This window comes from Amphiprion ocellaris, chromosome 4, assembly GCF_022539595.1.
Source record: "Amphiprion ocellaris isolate individual 3 ecotype Okinawa chromosome 4, ASM2253959v1, whole genome shotgun sequence".
NCBI classification, from domain to species: domain Eukaryota; kingdom Metazoa; phylum Chordata; class Actinopteri; family Pomacentridae; genus Amphiprion; species Amphiprion ocellaris.
Window position 1 is genome coordinate 5602346 of NC_072769.1, and position 25152 is coordinate 5627497.

Here is a 25152-nt window from a genome sequence, read left to right on the forward strand (position 1 = left end):
GCAAAGTTAACAAGAGCATTAGAGAACAATGAGAGCGTTCTGCAGATGTTTGAGAACTATTGGTTCAATAAAACATCTGAAAAGAACCATGAGAGAACCTTCAGATGAACTCCATTGAAGCCTGTAGAGGACGGAACCGTTTGGCAACATTGGGGGAACAACTTTAGAACATCAGTCCCGTTCTGTTCTCCATGATTTCCCATGCTCATGTACATTATTTAATGTTTTCTGAAGACCAAACAGAAACGTTGAAGAGGTTCTGCAGAGGTTAACCCCTCAGGAACATTAGAGAACAATGAGAACGTTCTCCAGATGTTTGAGAACACATCTAGAATGTTAGTTTGTGGACTGAAGCTTCAGATCATCCACTGTTGGTTTAATAAAACATCTGCAAATACTGAATAAAGAACCATGAGAGAACCTTCAGATGAACTCTGTTGAATCCTGTGGAGGACGGAACATTTTGGGAACATTGGAGGAACGCTAGAGGAACGTTGGAGGAACATTAAAACTTTCTCAGCATTTGATGAAATTGATGTGTTTAACTTGAAGGCGATGCTGTTTAACGTTGAGGGAACGTTCCAGAACACTGGTTGGATGTAAACAGGTTCTCTGATGGAACCTCCAGATGCTCATGATGATGATGATGAGATGATGTTTAGCAGCAGCAGCAGGGGATTGTGGGTAAAGCGGCTCCATCAGTGGAACATGATCTGAGCAGGGAGGCCATTAGAGCTGCTTAACGAGCTGTGGCTGGACAGAACCTCTCAGAGAATCAGAGCTCAGATTGATCTAGTTCTGTCCAGAATAAAGTCCAGAGAATTAAGCAGGAAAACTGTTATCATGTTTTCTTCTTATTATTATTAATATTTTATCTCCATGTTGGATCTTTTTAAGTGGAGATGATTTTATTCCTGAAACCTGAAGTTTGTCAGAACAAGAATTTGTTTATTCTATAAATATATTATTACAAATGATTGAAATGTAATTCTTCTTGTGATTCTAAACTGAGACTCAGATAAACAGATGTTATTATATTACTATATATATTATGTATTATATTACTAGATTATTATTAAATTATATTGTTATATATTATCAGTCACAGAGGGCCGACATTAATCATCATTAGAATGGAGAGAAGAAACCAACAGCCCTAAACTACACAACTACACAACTATTACACAACAACTACACAAAACTACACCAACACTACACAACTACACAACAACTATACAACTACACACCACCACTATAGTAAACAGTGAGAATGTTGTTGTGTAGTTGTGTTTGTTCCACTTTTAGCTGCTTGTTGTTCAGTCTGCAGATGTCTGAACGGTTCATCATCACTAAACTTTGCTGCAGGTTTTCTGTTCAACACTTTAACGACATTAAAGTTCCTCGATTGAACAAACTCTACGTCAGCTCTTAGAACAAACTTTTCAATTTTTTAAATTAATTTTTAAAATTTTTTTAATTCAGAGACGAAGCAGGAAGTTTAACGAATGTTTTATTAAATAGAAAATAAAGAGGACAGAAATAACAGCGTGGACTCCTGCAGTCAGAAGTCCAACCACTCGGTCATGTAGATGCAGCTGGATGGAGAGATCTCCCCTCCTTCGTGACAGTCCTCGAACACCTGCAGAAACAGACCAGTCAGCTGACAGGAAGCTCTGACGACAGCGTCAGGTGTGTATGTGTCAGCTGTTACCGGGCAGAGTCCGCAGGGCGTCTTGACGAGGCCGGTGGGCTGGATGACAGCGTTGACACCTCGGTACAGCTTCATCTGTCCGTCCACACTGCCCACCGTGCCCTCCTTCGCCGCGATCACCGTCATCTCCACCTTCCCGTCGTAGATCAGCGTGTTCAGGATGGTCTCGATGTCGTCCATCGATAGGTCCACCTGGAGAAACACGACAATACAGTAAGAAACACGACTTTACCGAGAAACACAACACCGTAAGAAACACGACAACACCGTAAGAAACATCACAATACAGAGGAACACGACAATACTGAGAAAAAGGACAATACCGAGAAAAAGGACAATACCGAGAAACACGACAACACCGTAAGAAACACGACAATACCGTAAGGAACACGACAATACCGTAAGGAACACGACAACACGAAGTCTGCCAGTCAATGCTCCACCCGTCATTCTACCTGGATCGAGTCCTTCTACCTGGACCGTGCCCTTCTACCTGGACCGTGTCCTACTACCTGGACGAGTCGTTCTACCTGGACCGAGTCATTCTACCTGGACTGAGTTGAGCCAACCGTTGGGCTCTGATGTTTAATTTACTTGAATCTGTTGAGCTCAGTCAAACTGAGTCTTTCAAGCAGCTTCAGAGAATCTAAATCTGACAGATTCTCTGTTTCTAATGGGACTAAAGCTGGACGAAGGTTACGACGTTCATCAGGACACACAGATGACCTGCAGGGGCAGCATGTGATTGGTGGTTGGAGGTGTGATGTCACCTTGCTGATTCCCAGCTCACAGATGTATTTCCAGACTTCGTGCGACGTGGCGAAGGAGCTGTTCCTCTGGACCATCGGACTCTGCTTGCTGTCCCTCGCAGCTTCAGCCTGGACATAGAACGCACAGGTGAGGTCAGTCAGGTGACCCTCAAACACACCTGTACAGCAGCTAAACACACATGTACAGCAGCAGACACACCTTGACAGCAAGAAACACACCTGTACATCAACAAACACACCTGTACAGTAACTAAACACACCTATAGAGCAGCAAACACACCTGTACAGTAACTAAACACACCTGTAAAGCAGCAAACACACCTGTACAACAACTAAACACACCTCTACAGTAACTAAACACACCTGTACAGCAGCAAACACACCTGTACAGCAGCTAAACACACCTGTACAATAACTAAACACACCTGTACAGCAGGTAAACACACCTGTACAGCAGCTGAACACACCTGTACAGTAGCTAAACACACCTGTACAGCAGCTAAACCTCAAATACACAAGATGTCCCTGAGTCTGACTGCAGCTGTTTCTATTCAGAATGTGGGTGGGTGCTGCCCCCTGCTGGCCTACATGATCAACACATTAACAACCTGACCGTCGGTGTAAATAAAGTTTTCCTACTTTGCTCTGCAGGAACTTGAAACACTGCTGGTTGAGAACCTCCACGAACTCGGACTCGAAGTCCTGGTCGCTGTACCAGGCGCCGCCGGTGACGGAGCGGTCGGGCTGCAGGTTGTAGAGCATGTAGACCTTCTTCTTGGAGGCCTGGCAGGAAAACGATGGACAGAAAAGTTTCAGAACATTTTGCTGGAATTTTATTTTTAGGGATCTTTAAATGTACACTGCCTGTCCAAAAAAATAAAGTCTCCACCTGGATTTAATTCAGCAAATAGGTGAGATTCTTCCATTGGATAATTACTGCAGTGATGAAACAACTTCTTTAACCTTAGCTGATTCTCATTTCTAAACAACCATGTTAGAAGACATGTCCTGTGGTCATGAAAGGACGTTAATCTGTCTCAGAAGGGTCAAATTATTGGCCTGAATTAAGCAAAGAAAACAACTAAGGAGATGAAACAACTAAAATGAAGTTAAGAACCATCAAACGCGTTATTAAAACTTGAAAGTTAGTGGAGAACCATCATCTTCAGGAACTAATGTGGTCTGATGAGTCCAGATCTACCCTGTTCCGGAGTGATGGGGGCAGGAGATTAGGTCTGGTTTTGGTCCCAAGTTTGTGCTGCTTTATGACTTTTTAGGACTGGTTTCACACTGGATTCTGACTGGTTCTGGACCTTTTTTTGGACTGGTTTAGGTTTGATTTTAGTCCTGATTTTAGACTTTTTAGGACTGGTTGAGGACTGTCTTGGGTGGGTCTTTTGTAACCCCAAGAACACCAAACCCACCATCAAGCATTGGAGGTGGCAGTATCACACTCTGGGGCTTTCTAGAAGAGCTTCTGGACTGGATGTTGGACTGGTTCTAGACTTTCTTGGGACTGGTTTATATTTGGTTTCAGTCTTGGTTCTCCTGGTTTTGGATGTGATTTAAAGTTGGTTTAGGATTTATTTTACTCTAGATCTGGTCCTGGATGAGGACTGGTTTCAGATGGTCTTGGACTTTTTTAGGAGTAGTTTCAGTTTGGTTTTGGTCCTAGTTTTAGACCTTTTTAGAACTGGTTTCAGACTGTGTTAGGCGGGTCTTGGACTTTTTTAACCCCAAGAACACCAAACCTATCACCAAGCATGGTGGTGGCAGTAGCATGCTCTGTGGAACTGGAGCTTCCACAAAGTAAATGGAATAATGAAAGAAGGAGGATCCACGTTCTTAAGGAAAACCTAAAACAATCAGCAGAAGGTTGATCTTGGACACAGCTGGATGTTTCAACCAGACAATGAGCCCAAACACACATCAGACGAGGTAAAGAAATGGTTCCATCAGGTTAGAATGAAGGTTCTATACTGGTCTCCCCAAAGTCCTGACTTAAACCCATCAAGAACCTGAAGAACCAAGTCAGAAAGACAACAAATGTAGTGGAACGGGACCAGAATTGGTGCAGCTCCCCTACATTTGTGGTCTTTCTGCTTCAGACTTGAGTCAGTTAAACTGATAGTATAATGATACTGCCACCTCCATGCCTGGCGGTAGGAATAGAGTCCAGAGGAGTCGAAGATAAACAGCAGATGGGGGCATCAGGGTAAGAAGAGAGGTGGACGTCATCAGGGCAGCTGTGGCTCAGGTGGTAGATTGGGTTGGTTCCCGCTTTGTCCTAGTCATGTGCTGTTGTGTCCTTCGGCAAGACACTTTACCCACCTTGCCTCCAGTGCGGCTACTCACACTGGTGTATGAATGCGTATGAATGTTGGTGGTGGTCGGAGGGGCCGTAGGTGCGGATTGGCAGCCACGCTTCCGTCAGTCTGCCCCAGGGCAGCTGTGGCTACAAATGTAGTTTACCACCACCAGAGTGAGAATGTGTGAGTGAATGAATAATGGATCCATTGTACACGCTTTGAGTATGCCTAATAGAAAAGCGCTATATAAATCTAATCTATTATTATTATTATTATGGATGAAGTGATGCCCTCATCATGGCTAGTGGGGGTCAGGGTTCTGATCTGGGGTTGGTCAGGTTCTTATGTTCCCAAAGAATGAGGTCTGCTGACCACCTGAAGATACTGAAGGACCAAGTCTTTCCATCAGTGGAGCTTCTCTTCCCTAAAGATCAGGATGTTTTGGTCCCAGATGACACTGCCAGGATCCATGGGGCCCACACTGTGAAGATCTTAGTAGAAAAGGAAATGATCTCTGGACAGGAATAAATGCTGAGAATTGGAAGTTCATCTAAATGGAGAACGAGTGATCTGTCCTCAGAGCTAAATGTGTTGTTAGCGTGTTGTTAATGTGTTAACATGTTTTCCAACATCTTTTTATCACAGTATCAGTGTCTTATTATTTTTCCTAACATTGATATTTTTATTGATTATTTATTGTTTCCATGTCAGACTTTCCAGCTATTTTGTTGACTGAGCAGTGGTTATTGATCAGTGGTTATTGATCAGTGACTATTGATCAGTGGTTATTGATCAGTGACTATTGATCAGTGATTATTGATCAGTAGTTACTGATCAGTAGTTATTGATCAGTGATTATTGATCAGTGATTATTGATCGGTGATTGGTGCAGCTGAACTCACAGCCACAGACTTCACAGCTTTGATGAGCTTCTTGCTCTCCAGGTTCTTCAGGATCTTGTTGATCTCCGTCAGAGGAAGGTTGCTTTTAAAGCGAATGTCTCTGCTCCAGATTCCTGCAGACACACAAACACACAACAGTAAGAGACACACAAACACACAACAGTAACACACACACACAAACACAAAACAGTAAGAGACACACAACAGTGAAAGACACACAAACACAACAGTAAGAGACACACAAACAGACAACAGTAAGAGACACACAAACACAACAATAACAGACAGACACAACAGTAACACACACACACAACAGTAATAGACACACAACGCTAACACTAACACACACACACACACACAAAACAGTGACAGACACACAAACACAACAGTGACAGACACACAAACCTTTGTTTCCAGCGTCCTCAATGATCTGGTAAACCAGCTTCTCCTGGTTGTCTGAACCTTTCATCTTACTGAAACACAAACAGACGGTTTCCATGGCGATGGCAGCAGCAGAACAACTTCACTAAGTTACAAAACAATTAATAATAATTCTAATATTAATAAACCAAACCATGTTTCAAAATAATAACAACATTCAAAAGATATAAATCCAGTTACAGATGAGTCACAGGTGTGCTACAGGTGAATTTCAGGTGAGTCACAGGTGTGCTACAGGTGAGTTACGGGTGTGTTACAAGTGTGTTAGGGGTGAGTCACAGGTGAGTTACAGGTGTGTTACAGGTGTGCTACAGGTGTGTTACAGGTGAATTACAGGTGAGTTTCAGGTGAGTCACAGGTGTGTTACAAGTGAGTTACAGGTGTGTTTCAGGTGAGTTACTGGTGAGCTCACCTGGTGCTCTGAGAGTCCTTCAGTCTATACAGCAGACCTGAGCTGTTCCTCAGCAGGTCCAGCTGACCCTGAAACAACATAAGAGATCAATAAGTCATCGATCACACTCCCAGAGGAGTCGAGGCAGGTTTTTAATAAAATCAGACATCATCACCTCACAGCATCAGATTAAAGGAATGTCAGGTAAGTATGACATCACACCTGAATCACCTGTTTCATTAGAACCTACAGCTGTGACCTGTCAGGATGAGGATGGAGAAGGACAGAGGATAGATGGAGGACAGAGGATAGATGGAGGATGGAGGGTGGAGGATTATGGAGGAGGCTGAGTTGAAGCCACTGACCAGAGACAGCAGCTTGTTGATGGCCATGGCTCTCTGCTGAGGCTCCAGGTGAGGCAGGTCGTTCTGGATCACCTGGTCTGTGATGCCCTGAGGAAACTGGTGACACAGTTCTTTGATCCTGGACACACACACACACACACACACACACACACACACACACACACACACACACACACACACACACACACACACACACACAGGTGAACATGAAGACCAGGTAAAGTCTAATTATGAGCATAAACTTCCGGACCAACTTTCTTTTTTCTTCTGCCTTTTCCTCTAAAATCTCTCAGATGAGCGACAACATCCGTGAGAGAAGCTCCGCTCTGAGCCGGTTAGAGGCGCCATTAAAGCGACAATAAAAGTTCACATTTCGTTCAAATGAAAGAAGCTGGGTGAGCTGAATTAACGCCGAAGTGACAAACGACTCAATGCTGTTCAGGAAATGTATTTATTAGTGCGTGTTTTCTGTGTGTGTCTAATTTTAACCAAGTAAACGCTAAATGTGACAGAATTCAGGCGGAGTCCGGAGAGCGGCTCCCCGGAGACAGCGGCGCATCCAGCGGGGCGGATTCTCTGACCTGTTCTCGACCTCCGCGGGGTCCGACAGGTTTGCCTCCTTTTTCACCTTCACTTCCGCCATGTTTACTGAACCTCTGCTGCCCTGGAGCCTGATAGTCTGAGAGCTAATGTTGTCAAACAGGCGTGCGCAATGCCGGGGTCCTTTAAAATCCTCCTGGAGCCGGAAGTGTCCCGAAAACCGCCTGATTAAAAACACGAGGCGTTCCTGCCTGAACTGCGGCCAAAATACAGATTATTTTAGATTTGTTAGTTTTTATTTTCATTACATTATTCCTCTTATTATTCGGAATAAAATTGTTGTTTTTATTTGCTTAATAAAATGATTAAATTTCTCTGATTTTATGAACACACATGAAACACGTTAAAAAGACAACAAGTTAAATACTTTTAAATGAGTTTTGATGTTGATAATTTGGATCGATAATTTTGCTCGATTTATTGATTGTATTCTTCGGTACTTATTTTGAATGTTTTCTAAACTTTTTTGTGTTTTTTAAATGTTTTTTATTGATTTATTTACTCTATTAAATTGGCTTTTCCAAACTCCTCAGATAAAATAAAAACTATCTAAAACTCTCCCAGCATTCTGTCTTCTTCCAGAAAATTCAGTTTAACCAAACGTCCTCTCAGTACCAGGGCAGCCCGGCGGAGCGGGCGGGTCAGAGTCCGTTGCTATGGTGACCTCCTGTAAACGCAGCGACGGTTGAAGAGTCCTGAAGATCCGCAGCTTCGCCCACAGGTCTGTTTACGGTTAGTTTACTGTTTGTAAACAAACAATAAACAGACAGTAGTCTGTTTATTGTTTGTTTGCCGTTTGTTTACTGTATGTTTACAATTAGTTTACCGTCCGTTTACTTGGTGTCTTGTTATCGATGTTTTTCTACTTTCTGATTATTTTCTGATGATTGATTAATCGATTTCTATCGAATCCGATTTTATTAATTAATCTAGTTCATGAATTCAGGCCGGGATTTAACAGAAGTTTTCCTCTGAAGTATTTCTGACTAAAGTATTTCAGTTTGAAGTATTTCTGTCTAAAGTACTTCTATTTGAAGTACTTCTCTTTGAAGTATTTCTGTCTAATGTACTTCTGTTTGAAGTATTTGTGTTTGAAGTATTTGTTTGAAGTATTTCTGTCTAATGTACTTCTGTTTGAAGTATTTGTGTTTGAAGTATTTCTGTTTAAAGTACTTATGTTTGAAATATTTCAGTTTGAAGTATTTCTGTTTGAGATACTTCAGTTTGAAGTATTTCTGTCTGAAGTATTTCCATCTGAGGTATTTTTGTTTGAAGTATTTCTGACTAAAGTACTTTTGTTTGAAGTATTTCTGCCTAAAGTACTTCTGTTTGAAGTATTTCTGTTTGAAGTATTTCTGTTTGAAGTACTTCAGTTTGAGGTATTTCTGTCTGAAGTATTTCTTTCTGAAGTATTTCTGTTTGAAGTATTTGTGTTTGAAGTATTTCAGTTTGAATTACTTCAGTTTGAAGTATTTGTGTTTGAAATATTTCCGTTTGAAATATTTCTGTTTGAAGTATTTCGGTCTTAAGTATTTTCGTCTGAAGTATTTTCGTTTGAAGTATTTGTGTCTAAAGTGCTTATGTTTGAAATATTTCAGTTTGAAGTATTTCTGTTTGAAGTATTTCAGTTTGAAGTATTTCTGTGTTAAGTGTTTCCATCTGAAGTATTTTTGTTTGAAGTATTTCTGTCTAAAGCGCTTCTGTTTGAAATATTTCTGTCTAAAGTATTTCTGTTTGAAGTACTTCAGTTTGAGGTATTTCTATCTGAAGTATTTTTGTTTGAAGTATTTGTGTCTAAAGTACTTATGTTTGAAATACTTCTTTTTGAAGTATTTCTGTTTGAAGTATTTCTGTTTGAAGTATCTCTGACTAAAGTATTTCTGACTAAAGTACTTCAGTTTCAAGTATTTCTGACTGAAGTATTTCTGACCAAAGTACTTCAGTCTGTAGTATTTAACTCTAAAGTATTTCTGACCAAAGTACATCGGTCTGTAGTATTTCTGGACCTTTGGAAGTACTTTTACTGAAAATACTGTAGCTGATGGAGCATCCTGCCACATTTCTGATTGATTGATTGATTGATTGATTGATTGATTGATTGATTGATTGATTGATTGATTGATTGATTGGCAGGTAGCTGTTGTCATGGCAGCGGGGGCGGTGTCAGCTCCACTCATCATTCCAATGATCCAACCACAGACGAGCAGAATCAAGAACCACATCGACACCAGCACACCTGTCTGCCTCCAGTCAGGTAACACACACCTGTCTGCATCCAGTCAGGTAACACACACCTGTCTGCATCCAGTCAGGTAACACCTGTGTGTGTGTAGATACTCCAGGTGTGCATATCTTCTACACACTGGACGGGTCGCGGCCGGTGGCGGCCAGCAGGAGGTACGGTGAACCGGTGCTGCTGCCTGCAGGTCGGGTGTCTGTCAGAGCGTTGGCTGAAACCAGGTAAGACTCACCTGAGGACAGGTGACCTCATCGATGTCGTCATCATCACTTGTTATTTGTCTGTGACTCCGTGTAGAGCTCAGGTGTGCTGAAGCTGCACCTGTCCAGGTAATGTCTGTGTCAATGTGTTCCATGTGCAGCGACGGCAGGCAGAGCTCCGTGGTGACCAAGGTGTTCTTTGTGGACCAGGCAGATACCAGGATGGACCCGGAGGTCCTGCAGGACACACAGCAGGTAAGCAAACACCTGGAACACCTGGGAACACCCGGAACACCTGGAAACACCTGCAGCTGCATGCTCCAGATGTTCCTTCAGACAGTCACCTGTTTCTGTTCCAGCCTCCATCTGAAGGAACGTCCTGTTCTGCCGAGAACTCTGCTTCTTCACTGAGGCCTGCAGGTTAGTCACACACCTGAGTCCTCACAGCTCACCTGATGTCTTGGATATTTTTAGATCCATCAGAGGAAACGATGAATCACAGACTTTAATAAACTATAAAAGCAATAAATCATTTTAGAATATATATATATATATATATATATATTATTAGAATTATGATCCTAAAGCTCACCTGTATCATTGTCACACCTGTCATCTGTTTTCAGAGCCGAGGATGATGGGAAACGCCTGTCCTCAATCAGGTCCTAATCTCCGCTGGCTTGGTTCTGGGACGCAGCTGGAGGTAAAACGATTCGTTCATTCTGGAGCTGCTGTCGCTCTGGGAGCTCTTATTATGGTGTACTTCCTGTCTGTCAGGGGTCAGGTTACCTGAGTGGCATGCCGGCGTCCCACCTCCAGCAACAGACCGACTTCCTGCGGTATGAACAGACCTCCACTCAGACCTGAGCCAAAAATATGTGGACGGCTGATAGCTGCCTCTCATTAGGATACAAGGAGGAGAGGGCAGTGACCGTCCAAATACTTCTGACCTTATGGTGTAACTCAGAATCCACAAAAACATTTTAAAATCTGTGTGTCCAGGTGTGTTCAGTCTGTCCAGGTGTCTTCAGTCTGTCCAGGTGTCTTCAGTCTGTCTGTAAATCCAGGTGTCTTCAGTGTGTCTGTCCAGGTGTCTTCAATTTGTCCATCTGTCCAGGTATCTTCAGTCTGTATGTCCTTCCAGGTGTCTCCAGTGTCTGGTCCTCCGTCCGTTGGACCCTCTGGCTTGGTTCTGTCCTCGATGTGGAGCTGTGTTTCCTCTGTTTCCTGTCCAGAGGCTGCCCCTTCCTGAGGGAGGACAGGTACTGCACATACCTGAGAGAGTCACAGTCCAGGTGAAGACAGGTGACCGGATGTGTGTGTGTGTGTGTGTGTGTGTGTGTGTGTGTGTGTGTGTGTGTGTGTGTGTGTGTGTGAGTGTCAGACGCTGCTGTGTGTGTTCTGTAACAGTCTGGTTCCCGTCAGCACTGCTCCGATCGATGAGCAGCCGCTAGAGGTAGACACACAACACACACACCTCAGACACGCAACAGACACACAACAGACACACATCAAAGACACGCAACAGACACAACAGACACAAAACAGATACGCAACAGACACGCAACAGACACACAACAGACACATAACAATACAGACACGCAACAGACACACAAAAGACACTCAACAGACAGACACATAACAGACACACAACAGACACACAACAGACACACAACAATACAGACACACGACAGACACGACAGACACAACAATACAGACAACAGACACGCAACAGACATAACAGACACATAACAGACACACAACAGACACACAACATATACACACAACAGACACATAACAGACACATAACAGACACACAGCAGGCACACAACAGATACACAACAGACACGCAACAGACACAACAATACAGACACAACAGGCACACACCAGACACACAACAGATAAGATAAGATAAGATAAGATAAGATAAAGTTCTTTATTTCTCCCCACTCCAGGGGAAATTTACATTGTTACAGCAGCTTTATTTACAATATATACAAGGGTGGCAAAATTTTTTAACAGAAAAAATAAAAATAAAAATAAAGTTTAAAAGTGCAGAGATGTGCAGTGCAAGAATGTCAGTGCAAATTTTATGGTTTGGGGTGGTAATGATGTAGTCCAGTTTATGTTAACATCAGCCAGTGATGCTGATGTTGTAAAGTCTTATAGCAGATGGGATGAAGTACCTGCGATAGCGCTCTTTCTTGCAGGGTGGATGTCTCAGTCTGCTGCTGAAGGAGCTGCTTAAAGACCCCACAGTGTCATGCAGTGGGTGAGAGGGATTGTCCATGATGGATGTGAGCTTTGACAACATCCTCCTCTCACCCACCTCCTCTATGGAGTCCAGGGAACAGTCCAGGACAGAACCAGCCCTCCTGACCAGTCTGTTTAGTCTCTTTCTGTCCCTTTCAGTGCTCCCTGCTCCCCAGCAGACCACTGCATAGAAAATAGCAGACGCTACCACAGATACATACCACAGATACATAACAGACATACAACAAACACGCAACAGACACACAACAGACACACAACAATACAGACATACAACATATACACAACAGACACACAACAGATACATCTGTACTGTTGTGTATATGTTGTGTGTCTTTGTTGTTGTGTCTTTATTGTTGTGTATATGTTGTATGTCTTTGTTGTGTATCTTTACTGTTGTGTATATGTTGTGTGTCTGTTGTGGTGTGTCTGTTGTCTACATGTCGTGTGTCTGGCATGTGTCTGTTGTGTGTCTATTGTTGTGCAGGGCCATGTGTTGTGTGTTTGCTGTGGAAGTGGGAATCCAGCTCACCTGTCCAGCTGTTTGACCTGTGAGACTCACCTGCAGCAGGTAACTCCGTCTGCATGCTCACACTTTGTCTCACCTGCTACACCTGCACAGACTGAACTCTGATTGGCTGCTGCAGGCAGGTGTCGGTGGCTCTGCCCCCTCTGTCCCGGCAGCAGGTGGCAGGTCGGTGTCCTGCTCCAGGTGTCAGCGGATGAACCACAGCGACGCCAGATACTGCGATTGGTGCGGCTCTAAGGTGAACAAACACACCTAGACACACCTGAGGTCACACCACATTACATCACCGTCCTGCTGACCAAACAGGGAACACACCTGGACAACACCTGGCTCCTTCTTTACTGGATATTACATGTCTTTGTGGTCGTCCTGCATCTGTACATACAGGATGCTAACAGCTAACAGTAGCTTCCAGCTAACGGTAGCTTCCTGCTAGTGTCTCTAGGCTAAGCTAATATGCTCAGGTAGAAAAGCTCTCGGCTAACAGTAGCCTCCTGCTAAAAGTCTCTAGGCTAAGCTAACACACTCAGGTAGAAAAGCTCTCAGCTAACAGTAGCTTCCTGCTACCAGTAGCTTTCCGCTAACGTCTCTAGGCTAAGCTAACACACTCCAGCTAACAGATGTTTTCTTGTTATCAGTTGAAATGATATCAAATATCAGGAAAACTGTGGTCAGTGCACTTTAGCTAACATTAGCTTCCACAACATAAATGCTAATGTTAGCATCATGTGCTTCAGTGTTGATATTTAGTTTCTTTTGATTTTTGTGTCAGAAAATAAAATCTTCAGTCACTTTAAGATTTGTTTTCCTGTAACTGGATGAGATGAGCTCCTAGCCTTTGTAATAAGCTAGGATGTGTGTGTGAGGCATTATTAGATATGTAGTGATGTGTGAGGCATTATGGGATATATTGTGATGTGTGAGGTATTATGGGATATGTAGTGATGTGTGAGGCATTATGGGATATGTAGTGATGTGTGAGTCATTATGGGATATGTAGTGAGTTGATGCATGAGACATTATGGGATATGTAGTTATGTGATGTGTAAGGCATTATGGGATATGTTGTGATGTGTGAGGCATTATGGGATATGTAGTGATGTGTGAGGCATTATGGGATATATTGTGATGTGTGAGGTATTATGGGATATGTAGTGATGTGTGAGGCATTATGGGATATATTGTGATGTGTGAGGTATTATGGGATATGTAGTGATGCATGAGGCATTATGGGATATGTAGTGATGTGTGAGGCATTATGGGATATGTAGTGATGTGATGTGTGAGTCATTATGGGATATGTAGTGATGTGATGTGTGTTATCAGTGTCATCATGCAGTCAGCTGTGTGGTGTGTTGGCGCTGTGGAGCTAACGGACACCTGAACGCTTTCTACTGTGGATCCTGTGGGGTCTTCCTGGAAATGCCGGTCCCACCCACAACCTGCAGTGACGTCACACCACCTGTTGGGGGCGAAGCCACTGGCCAGGTATGCTGTACCACCACGCAGTCAGTTAACCTGGCATCACACACTTCATCCAGTCTTCTGTCTGTTTACAGGCCATGCCCTCATCAGACCCCACCGCCAGCGTGAAGGTAGCCCCACCCACTGTGGATCGGTCCACACAGACTGTAGGACTCTATTACCCATCAGCCACCGAGCTGCACAGGAAGGAGCAGCAGAGGGCGGAGAAACTCAGCCGAGACCGCCGACCGCCGCTGACCGCTGTCAGCCCGGGACAAGGTATGTGTTTGAGGTTGTTGTTGTGTGTCTTTGTGGTTGTTGTTGTGTGTCTTTGTGGCTGTTGTTGTGTGTCTCTGTGGTTGTTGTTGTGTGTCTCTGTGGTTGTTTCTGATGTTGTTGTGTGTCTCTATGTTCGTGTGTCTTTGTGGTTGTTGTGTGTCTTTGTGATTGTTGTGTGTCTCTGTGGTTATTGTGTGGCTCTGTGTTTTTGTGTGTCTTTGTGGTTGTTGTCTGTCTTTGTGGTTGTTGTGTGTCTTTGTGGTTGTTGTGTTGCTGTTGTTGTGTGTCTTTGTGGTTGTTGTGTTGCTCTGTGTCTCTGAGGTATTATGTCTTCAGGTTACTGGAGGAAGCAGCTGGATCATGTGTGTGCTCACCTGAGGAGTTACACCCAGAACCACGCCCCCTTCAGGGCTCTGCTAGGTGAACCTCGTTTGGGCCAGGTACGCTCACCTGCACCTCACCTGTCGGACAGTCACATGACCTGTCCAACAGCTCCTACCTGAGCTTGACTGTCCTGTGTTCTGCTGTCCAGGTGGTTTCTGCTGTGGTCCAGGAGGATCGGTACGAGGTCAGTCTGACTGTCAGCTTCATGTCGGCCGGGAGGGAAATCAAACAGGTGAGTTTCAGGAGGTCACCTGAACGCATCTGGAAGTCATCAGAGAAACAGGAAACAGAAGTTCCAGACGTAAAGTTGGTGTTTCATCACAGGTGAGTCCTGAAGAGGATGGAGCTGGACCATCAGGTGGAGGGATCGGACCGGTGGTTCGGGCTGAGAGTCTGAGCAGCGTTACAGAACGAAGCATCAACGGTCACAGTGAGAACAACAGCTGAGTTATTAAACTGCTGTAACAATAAGAAGAAAGCTAACGCTAGCTGAAGCTAACTATCTGCAGCTCAGAGAAACAGTTACTTTATAAATAAATGTCTGACTGTGACATACACCAGCGGTCCTTAGTCTGGACACAAAACACATCTGGAACTATGTAGGAAACAAAGTGTGAAATAAGTCAAAACATGTTTTATATTTTAGATTCTTTGATTCCTGCTTTGAACACTCTTGGCATTCTCTGGAGGAGCTTCATGAGGTAGAACCTGAAATGGTTCTCCAACAGTCTTGAAGGAGTTCCAGAGATCCTGAGCACTTGTTGGTCCTTCTGCCTTCACTCTGTGGTCCATCTCATCCCAAACCATCTGGACTGGGTTTAGGTCAGGTGACTGTGGAGGCCAAGTCATCTCCATCATCTCCTTCTTGGTCAGATAGTACTTCCACAGCCTGGAGGTGTGTTTGGGCTCATTGTCCTGTTGGAGAATAAATGATGGTCCAACTAAATCAAACCGGATGGGATGGGATGTCGCTGCAGGATGCTGTGGTAGCCATGCTGGTTCAGGATTCCTCCTCTGAACAGTTGATGTAGAGATGTATCTGCTACTAGAACTCTGGGTGGCATTTATCTGGGCTCTAATCTTAGCTGCTGTTAACTGGACATTTCTGAGGCTGGAGACTCGGATGAACTTCTCCTCAGCACCAGAGGAGACTCTTGGTCTTCTTTTCCTGGGCAGTCCTCTAGGAGCCAGTTTGGTCATAGCGCTGGATGGTTTTAGAGACTGAACTTGGAGATACATTCAAAGTCCTGGTAGGTTCCTACCATACATTCGAAGTTTTTACAGTTTTATGGACTGACTGACCTTCAGTCCTTAAATGATGGACTGTCGGTTCTCTTAGCTGATTGGTTCTTGCCATGATATGGATTCTAACAGTTGTCCATTAGGGCTGTCAACTGTGGACCAACCTGACTTCTGATGGTCCCAACCCCATTAAGAAGGAAGAAATTCCACAAAGTTTTGATGCCTTCAGTGAGAATCTATAATGGAAATGGTCATAAAATAAAGAAGAACCATTAAATGAGAAGATGGGTCCAAACTAAAGACTGGTAGTGTAGATTAAAGAGTAAACAGAATCCGTTGCTGCTCTGACTGACTGTTCTTTCAACTCTAGAACCTTGAATTTGTCTCGTGTGAAGACCTGCTGCTTTTCTGTTTCTTCATTAGAACAACAGTAACACAACCTGTGATTGGTCCTCAGGTGTGATCAAACACAACCAGAAGCTCAAACCTGCAGTAAGAACCTCCACCTCATACGCTGCTGTACTTTCTGCTCAGTGGAAGCTGCTCTCTGATTGGCTGTCTGGCTGCAGGTGAAGGACACTCTGCTGCTGAAGGAGCTGGGTACGGGTGGAGGTCAGGTCAGCGCCATGCAGCAGCTCCTGGATCAGGTACGGCCTCCCCGTCCAATCAGCAGCCTCCTGTCGGTCATGTGTTCACGCTGACGGGTCTGTTTGCTCTAAAGGGGGTGGATCCTTCCTGCTGCGGTGGTGACAGTCGCCACGCGCTGGCGGACACCATGGTGAACGGTCACCATGACGTTCTGCCTGTTTTAGTGCAGCGAGGAGCCGACGTGGAGCAGGAGTCCGGACTGTAAGACTCTCAGGTCTGGGTCAGAACCAGGAGACACAACAAAGACACAAAAAACAGCAACAAAGAGACAAACACGAAAACTCAGAGATGTCTTCTGGCAGTAGTTAGAATGATGGAAACCAGAGAGAAGAAACAATTCTTTGATTATTTATTCTACAAAACATAAAATCCAGGAAACATCCCGTCCACCATGTCTCCTCAGATGTTAAACTCTGGACTAATGTTGTCTCCTCATACTTCTGAGGAGGTTCTCAGTCATCAGGTCCTGGTGATGGTAGGAGCTTCAGGAGGAACCAGCTGGAGGTTCAGGAAGACGTTCCTGAACCTCCAGCTGGTTCCTCCTGAAGCTCCTATGATCTCTTCATCCTGTAGATGTTTTTCTATCTCCATGTTTCCCCTCTACTCTGCTCGTCATTTGTAGAAAACTGTTTCACCATGCTGGATGGATCTCCAACAATTTGTTTTGTATCTCGTTTTTATAGTTTTGTCTTGTTTTTGTTGTCTCGTTTTTGTAATTTTGTGTCGTTTTTGTTGTACTGCACCTCATTTTTGTTGTTTTGCGTCTTGTTTTTGTTGCTCTTTCTCGTTTTTGTCGTTTTGCGTTTCGTTTTTGTCATTTTGCGTCGTTTTTGTCGTTTTGCGTTTCGTTTGTCATTTTGCGTCGTTTTTGTCCTTTTGAGTCTTGTTTTTGTCGTTTTGCGTCTCATTTTTGTCGTTTTGACGTTTTTGTTGCTTTGTCTCGTTTTTGTCATTTTGCGTTTAGTTTTTGTTTTGTGTCTCGTTTCAGTCGTTTTGTCTCGTTTTTGTCATTTTGTGTTTCGTTTTTGTTGTTACCTGGTCAGACGTTACCTGGTTAGATGTTACCTGGTCAGACATTATTGTCCTGAAACAGCAACTGTGAGAGATAAGAAGTTCACCTGTAGTTGTAGGTCCTCCCACTCTGACTCACCTGTCTTCCTGCTTCCAGATGTAATGCCGGCGTGAGGCGGAGGAATGCCACCGGTCAGACGGCGCTGGACGTGGCGCTGAGCTCCGGCTGCAGCAGGACGGTTTCTCTGCTGGCGGCTCAGACTTGACTGGACCTGCTGGGAAAACCCAAAGCGAACCTGGACGGGTTCTGAAGACAGAGAACATCAGAGATTCAGGAAGAACACCTGACACAAACAGCTAATCACCTCAGACCAGGTCAGCCTGAGGAACCCACAGATCTGTTGAACTGCACTCAGAACCAGAACTCTCTGAGATCAAAAAATCATGAAGGTAAAACCGTCATCATTCGTCTTGAACAGTGAAGATCTGAGATGTTCTCCTGGACTGATTGAGTCTGAGTTCTGAAGCTCATGTTTTTTTTTTTACCAGCTGATGAGTTCAAGAGCTGCAGGTTCATCAGATTAAAGACTTTACAGAAACCACAGAATGTTTCCTGGGGTCCTTTCTTGGTACTGAAAGTCTAAAAACCTTCATGTTTCTTTTCAGGTTTAGACTCACAGATAAACAGCAGCAACGATTCAGTAATTAGTTACCAGCTAATTCCATTCATCAGTTTGAGTTATTTTAATAAAAACAGTGAATGTTTTCTGGTTTCTTTCCTGTGTGACAGAAAACTGAAGATCTCTGATGCATATTTCAGATCAAACACCTGATCTATTGATCAGGAACTGATGGACAGCTGCAGCTTCGAAGATGAACTGAAGAAACTCTGGAGGTTAAACTTCAGGCCACAACTTGAGGAATCAAACATTAATTCTGACGACATTTTCTATCCAGTTTCCTGGTTCAACCTGCAGCTGGATTCAACAGATCATCTTCAGAACAGAAATTATTGTGAACTTTTCTGGTTTATTTGAGGAATAAACTGCACTGAAGGTGGCGCTAAATGAAATAAACAGAAAACCAGACAAGGTTCAAACATTGAGAACAAAATGAACTTCAGTGTAATTTAGAATTTATGCTTCAGTGTTGATCGTTTAGATGAATCAATAAATCTGATGTAAATCGTTCTAAATGATTCTCATCTGATCTGAACACAAACATTCTGAAGTTCCCTTCAGACAGAAAATATGAAATTTTGACTCGTCACTTTATTCCAGAACATTCAGTTAAAAGCAGTCGACCAGCAGCTTCTCCTGCTTCCTGCAGCGCCTCCTGCTGGAGACTCACAAACCTCACAGCTGCAGAAATAAAAACCTAAAAACAGACGATCGAAGGGAAACTGACTGGACAACAGAAACAGTTACAGACTGAAACACAGCCGAGTTTTTCTCAAAACGCTTTTAGTTTGTTCCTGAAGAAACATTCCTGAAACAGTCACATGATCAGGGGGCGGAGCTACAGCTGTCAGCGCCTCAGTCGCAGGAAGAAGGCGTGGCGGCACTCTGCGCTGTCCACCGGATAATATTTATCATAGAAGTCCAGGATGTACTCCTCGGCCTTGAAGCCAAACTTCTGGTAGAGCAGCATGGCGGGATTACTGGCCGACACATGGAGCGTCACGTCTTTCCCCATGCAGGTCTGTAGACACACAACATGACATCATAACATCACAATATGACATCACAATATCACAATGTCGCAAGATGACATCACAACGTCACGACATCACAATGTCACAACACGACATCACAACGTCACAATATGACATCAGGACATCAGACAGCACTGAACAGGATCTGAGTGGTTAAAGCCGGTTCTGTAGATGAAATGTTCCAATATGTCTGGACTGAGAACACCGACTGTTTTATATTTCTAGATTAAATCTCTGAGAGGAAGATTTTAAATGTTTTCTCCAAAGAAAATCAGCCAAAAAATGTAAAGGTTGGTTCAAAATCACATTTCAGTCAATAAATCATCCAAAACTATCAGTTTGCTCTAATTAGATTCTGTAACCATAAAGTTCTTCTCTATTCGCTCCACTGATTCCAGCTGAGAACGTCCATGAGACAGAAACTACAGTTTAATGATGAAACATCTGGAACCTTGCCTGGTCAAACTTTAACCCATCAGGTTCTACTGACGGTAGAACCTCAACAGTTGGAGAAATATGGACCTGGATTTTAGTAGAAATATGGATCCATCCCGATTAATGACTTCACAGCTAAAATGTTTTCAAGGTAAAATCATAAAAATAATCAGTTGAAGGACTTCTAGTGAACTGATCAGAACCACCTGGAGGAACCATCAGAACCACCAGCAGGAACCATCAGAACCACCTGGTGGAACCATAAGAACCACCTGGAGGAACCATCAGAACCACCAGACAGGAACCATCAGAACCACCAGCAGGTACCATCAGACCCACCTGAGGAACTGTGTCTCACCTGGATCAGGTGGTAGATCATGAAGGTTCCGATGCCGGCCCGCCTCCACTCAGGATGGACCAGCAGGAAGGAGATGTAGGCCTCGTTGTACTTGACGTCTGGAACCATGAAGCCGAAGCCGACCACCACCTTCCTGTAGAGCGCCACCACGCTGAAGTCAGGGTACTGCAGGCACTCGGACAGGTCCACGCCGGGCCAGAAGCTGTCGTGACACATGGCATTGACGGAGGGGATGTGATTGGGCCGCACGTAGCAGTAATCGATTGGGGCGTCGGCCTCAGGGAGCCAGTCAGGATCCTTCCTGTGAGGAAACGCTCTGATCTCCGCCAGCAGCCGCAACTTCACCGGACGACTTTCATAGTCCCTCCTGAAGAACAGAGGACCACATGGAGTACTGGGTGCTGTAGATGGAGTACTATGTACCTGTAGTACCGTGTACCTGTAGATGTAGTACTGCGTACCTGATGTAGGGCTTCAGGATCCGGGACGTATACGGACTCTTGATGCTTTGGTCCAAACTGCCCTCGGCTCCCATCAGTCGGTGCCAGAAGGACATGGAGTTCTTCTGGACGATTCTTCTGTTGGACGGGTTGATCTGGACAAACATTTAACAGGTTCTGTTCAGGTTCTGGTAGAGATACTTTAACCAGAACACTGAGGATCATCGAATGTTTGGTTCCTAAAGTGTCAGAACATCTGCTCTGGTTGGAGGTCATGAACCTCCTCAGAAGTCTTTGTCATGGTGCCCACCGCTAGCTAAACTGATCCAGGTCCAGGCGATCCAGCCGGACTCAGGAAGACGATTCTTTAAATGTCTTTCAGAGTCCGGCTGGTTTCTCCTGAAGCTCCTACGAGGGTCTGTGGATGTTGTGGGAACATAGCTGTTGAGAACGTTGTTGAAACCAGCTGTACCTACCTGGAAGCGGTCGAGGATGCGCAGCTCCTGGCTGTTGGTGCAGTACTTCCCTTTGACTCTGCCTCCCAGCAGCGACCCTAACTCCTGGGCTCCATAGATCCCTCCCACCAGGCTGAGGGTGGCGCTGACGGCTCGGTCTACATCCAGCAGGGGGAGACCTCTCTGCCGCTTCGCCTGCCGCACCAGCAGCTTCCTGTGGAGGCGTTTGGCCTGCGGCGTGACGGCTAGCGCTAGTGGGCAGGCGTCCAGCCGCCGCAGCAGCATCCTCTCCTCGTACAGGCTGAGGGCTGTGTAGCGAGGACTCTGGGTGCTGCCACCGTCATCTTTGTCAGGATGACCGATCCTCCGCCGCTCGCTGGCTCCACCACACCCCCCGGTGGACAGAGGGGGACCGTCGCTTCGTCCCACCGGCTCCTCCAAGTCGTCATCGCGCTCGCGGCCCTCGTCGTCCTCGCTCTCGGCTTCACGTTTGATGTGAGGTGGCGCTGGGCGGAGCTTCTTACGGGCGGTGAGGCTGGAGCTGGGAGGAGGAAGGTACTCCATCCCTGGGTCGATCATCCCCTCCGTCTCCATCTCCTCGTCATCTGGAAGGAAACTAACAACTCTAACAATTCTGTCATCAATCAACCATCAGTTCATATCAATGATTGATCAGTCTAGAGACAGCAGGAACTGATCATGGACGAGTCTTTGGCTTAGGCCTTGTCCACACGTAGCAGGGTTTTTGTAAAACCGAATATCCTGTCTCCTCCGTCTAGAAAAAAACTTACGTACACACCACCTCATTTTTAGAAAAAAACTTCATCCATACCTAACCACACAAGTGCGTTTTTAAGCACATTCATAAGCATGCCGGACCTTCAGGTGGCAGTAGTTTCCCAAATCCTAGCAAGGTGGTGGAGAATAACCGTCCTTAATGTCGTCCTTCGCCTGTGTTGTTGAATGTGGAGCAGTATCTGGGCTTGTAAAAACAAGCAAGTAAAAAGCGCCTGTACAAGAAACAGCGCCCAAAACCTTGTGAGAGCATCCATATTGTTACCGAATGTAAACACAGGTCGCATATGTGACGTAAGAACATATTTTGTCGCAGGTGGTGACGTTTCGAAACGCAAAACCCCGGTTACTGATGTCCACATGCAGACGCATAAAACGGAGAATTCGCAAATCTTCACTTTGGTCAGAGTTTTAAAAAAGAATCGTTTTTGATGACGTAAATCTGCGTTTTCGTGTGGATGATAGGCCGAATTGTAGAAAAATATCTTCGTTTTGTGAGATACCCGGCTACGTGTGGACAAGGCCTTAGATTAGTGTAACAGCGGCTACGCTAATGACTCTGGAGATCTTTAACTGACACAAGTCTTTCTCCTGGTGGACAGTTGCTGGTTAAACCACAGGTACTACAATTACTACAGGTACTACGCCTGAACTTCATTACATTTTCTGACATGCATGTCCTCCATCTTCTGCCTCATGGGTTAATATATTAATTAATTGATTTAATTGCTCGTTACTGTCTAATTAAAGCTGACGGTCAGGTCAGTCATTAATTAATGATCTGATGTAATTAACGGTGTCTCACCGTGGAACAGGGCCTGGGGCGGCATGGCGTCGGGGATGAGGTCGGCCTCTGACAGCAGGCTGGGCGTGGCTGAGTGGGAGGCCGGGGTTCCGGGGGCGGAGAAGTCGAGGGAAGGAGACGGGGACGGGCTGGTGAGCGGCGTTCGGTCCGAGGAGCTGAGGGAGGAGAAATCTATGACCTCGCCTTTCTCCAGGACCAGATCGGGGCGGCGCCCGGTGCCGCGACCTCCGGCCAGTTTGACGGGCGTGGAGGAGGCGCTGCGGTCCACGAAGCCGCCCACCGCCTCCTTCTGAGCTCGCCGGATGTCTTTGGCCTCCTGGGTGCGGGAGCGCTTCTCCTTCAGCTGCATGGCATTCTCCACGGGGTTCCTGGCACCCCGTTTCCTCAGACCCTCCACGGTAATGATGTGGTCCACGGTGGGTTTGGAGGCTGCAGGAAACAGAAGGTTCAGGTCAACAGACACCTTTCACCCGGACGCTACCGTTCCACTGCAGGTTACCTTTAGCCTTGGTGGAGGCTTTGTCCACCTCCGGTCGCAGTATCGGAGGTCTGTTCTGGACCAGCTTCCACCAGCCGGGTTCCCCGAACTCCTGAGCTCCTGAGCGGAAGAACGTGGGGCTGCCGACAGAGAGGCATCCAGCCACCGTGCTCCACCACGTCGATGTCTTCTTCCTGCAAAGCACCAGCAGAACCAGCAGTCACTAACAGAGGAGCAGGTTGTTGGAGATCCATCCAGCATAGAGAAACATCTCCTACAGATGATGAGCAGAGTAGAGAGGAAACATGGGAGATAGAAAAACATCTACAGGATGAGGAGAGAAAACCACCACAGAGATGAAACAAAGCAAAAATACCACGATGAAATAAATGTGGCACGGCTCAGAAACAGTGAACAGAGGAGCAGAGTGGAAGTTTTCAGAGGCGGTGAACATGGAATTAATTTTCAAAAAGACACAAAACAACACAGATAAGGACTACAACGAGACACAAAACAACAAAACCAACACAGGACATCTACAGGATGAGGAGATGGTAGGAGCCTCAGCTGTTTCTCCTGAAGCTCCTTCCATCACCAGGACCTGATGACTGAGAACCTCTTGAACTATGAGGAGACAACATTAGATCAGAGTTTAACATCTGCTCAGAGCTCAGAAGGTTAACATCGGATGACCTTGTTCCCAGCAGGAAGTTCCAGTGTCGGCCAATGAAAGCGCAGATATCCTCCTTCCACCTGAAGTATCCCTGCCGACCCGTCCCCTCCAGAGACAGGTTGTACATGGCCAACATCACCACCTGGAGAACACATGGACAGCTGCTGAAAGCTGACCAGTAGGGTGTGTGTGTGTGTGTGTGTGTGTGTGTGTGTGTGTGTGTGTGTGTGTGTGTGTGTGTGTGTGTGTGTGTTTGTGGTCCTACCTGCTGCCAGGTGAGCCTCATCCTCTCAAAGCTCTCCTTTCTGTCCTCAGAACAGTCACAGCAGGTGAATTTGAAGAAGTTGTCTCCCTTCAGGTAGCTGGGCTGCTCTCCATGGAGCTGAGCTGAGGACAGAGTCAGACTGTTCACACCCACACACCTGGCTGCTCACCTGTGGCCTCTACTGTTCACCTGTGGCCTCTACTGCTCACCTGGTGCCTCTATTGCTCACCTGGCTGCTCACGTGTGGCCTCTATTGGTCACCTGTGGCCTCTACTGCTCACCTGCAGGAATCCACTTGTGGCAGCGGTCACAGTAGAAGGACATGTCCTCGCAGGCCCAGCCTCCGTCGGCGTCCTCTCCCAGGTCGCTGGTCAGCGACTCTCCGCTGTGGTCATGTGACAGATCCACGGAGCCCTGGTCCTCCGACTCCACGATCAGCAGCGTCTCTCCCTCCACCTCGCCTTCCTCCAGACCCTCCGATGCAGACGTGCAGGCCGCCTCATCCTCCCCCCCGCCCAGCTGCTCGCTGCTGCTGTTCATCCTCCACACCTCAGGTACAGGAGCACACCTGGACAGGTAGGACAGGTGAGTCAGGTCTGGTCCAGCAGCACACCTGAGAGACAAAGTAAGAGACCAAACACTCAGCACGAAGGGTGACTTTTCAGCGTAGCATGGACAGATCACCATGGTAACCGATGCTGCAGAGTTAGATCACCACGGTAACCAATGCTACAGAGTTAGATCACCATGGTAACCGATGCTGGACAGACAGATCACCGTGGTAACCGATGCTGGACAGATACATCACCATGGTAACAGATGCTGCACAGCTATATCACCATGGTAACCAATGCTGCAATCACATCACCATGGTAACTGATGCTGCACAGACAGATCACCGTGGTAACCGATGCTGGACAGATACATCACCATGGTAACAGATGCTGCACAGCTATATCACCATGGTAACCAATGCTG

At 45.6% G+C, this 25152-nt stretch overlaps 3 protein-coding genes across 8 annotated transcripts; 1 reads left to right on the plus strand and 2 right to left on the minus strand.

The window, feature by feature from the left end:
- Window positions 1–1492: 1492 nt before the first annotated feature.
- Window positions 1493–7629, minus strand: polr3f (polymerase (RNA) III (DNA directed) polypeptide F). Its single transcript, XM_023270781.3, has 9 exons — window positions 7471–7629; window positions 6890–7007; window positions 6546–6613; window positions 6098–6165; window positions 5693–5805; window positions 3121–3264; window positions 2482–2589; window positions 1712–1903; window positions 1493–1639 (listed from the first exon to the last, which is right to left on the minus strand). Exons 1-9 carry the CDS (start codon window positions 7530–7532, stop codon window positions 1562–1564), a joined length of 951 nt encoding a protein of 316 aa, XP_023126549.1. The 5' UTR covers window positions 7533–7629; the 3' UTR covers window positions 1493–1561.
- A 405-nt stretch (window positions 7630–8034) lies between these two features.
- Window positions 8035–18863, plus strand: dzank1 (double zinc ribbon and ankyrin repeat domains 1). 6 transcript variants are annotated; one of them, XM_055010260.1, is made up of 19 exons: window positions 8035–8210; window positions 9623–9743; window positions 9823–9949; window positions 10090–10183; window positions 10288–10348; window positions 10555–10631; window positions 10706–10767; window positions 11073–11223; window positions 12687–12770; window positions 12847–12966; window positions 14055–14216; window positions 14288–14471; window positions 14808–14911; window positions 15004–15087; window positions 15180–15285; window positions 16555–16589; window positions 16667–16744; window positions 16819–16959; window positions 17914–18863. In XM_055010260.1, the coding sequence occupies exons 2-18, from the start codon at window positions 9635–9637 to the stop codon at window positions 16948–16950; spliced, it is 1770 nt and encodes a 589-aa protein (XP_054866235.1). In that variant the 5' UTR covers window positions 8035–8210; window positions 9623–9634; the 3' UTR covers window positions 16951–16959; window positions 17914–18863. The 6 variants fall into 6 exon arrangements, 5 of the variants coding, with proteins under 5 accessions (XP_054866235.1, XP_054866239.1, XP_054866238.1 ...); XM_055010261.1 differs by having other exon boundaries at window positions 8040–8210; window positions 11073–11190; XR_008601494.1 differs by lacking the exon at window positions 16819–16959 and having other exon boundaries at window positions 8038–8210; window positions 16521–16589; window positions 17914–17948.
- A 144-nt stretch (window positions 18864–19007) lies between these two features.
- Window positions 19008–24714, minus strand: kat14 (lysine acetyltransferase 14). Its single transcript, XM_035945434.2, has 9 exons — window positions 24456–24714; window positions 24175–24296; window positions 23930–24051; window positions 23258–23430; window positions 22759–23187; window positions 21180–21763; window positions 20725–20858; window positions 20264–20630; window positions 19008–19457 (listed from the first exon to the last, which is right to left on the minus strand). Exons 1-9 carry the CDS (start codon window positions 24712–24714, stop codon window positions 19284–19286), a joined length of 2364 nt encoding a protein of 787 aa, XP_035801327.2. The 3' UTR covers window positions 19008–19283.
- Between the last annotated feature and the right edge of the window lie 438 nt (window positions 24715–25152).

Coding starts and splice junctions, on each gene's coding strand:
- polr3f (XM_023270781.3), bottom strand. CDS start 7,532: ATGGCGGAAGTGAAGGTGAAAAAGGAGGCAAACCTGTCGGACCCCGCG. Junction 6,614..6,889: donor TCAACAAGCTGCTGTCTCTG/GTCAGTGGCTTC, acceptor ATGTTGTTTCAG/GGTCAGCTGGACCTGCTGAG. Junction 1,640..1,711: donor CGCCCTGCGGACTCTGCCCG/GTAACAGCTGAC, acceptor CTGTTTCTGCAG/GTGTTCGAGGACTGTCACGA.
- kat14 (XM_035945434.2), bottom strand. CDS start 24,714: ATGAACAGCAGCAGCGAGCAGCTGGGCGGGGGGGAGGATGAGGCGGCC. Junction 21,764..22,758: donor GCCCCAGGCCCTGTTCCACG/GTGAGACACCGT, acceptor GTTTCCTTCCAG/ATGACGAGGAGATGGAGACG. Junction 19,458..20,263: donor TGATCTACCACCTGATCCAG/GTGAGACACAGT, acceptor GTGTGTCTACAG/ACCTGCATGGGGAAAGACGT.
- dzank1 (XM_055010260.1), top strand. CDS start 9,635: ATGGCAGCGGGGGCGGTGTCAGCTCCACTCATCATTCCAATGATCCAA. Junction 10,632..10,705: donor GTTCTGGGACGCAGCTGGAG/GTAAAACGATTC, acceptor CCTGTCTGTCAG/GGGTCAGGTTACCTGAGTGG. Junction 10,768..11,072: donor CAACAGACCGACTTCCTGCG/GTATGAACAGAC, acceptor ATGTCCTTCCAG/GTGTCTCCAGTGTCTGGTCC.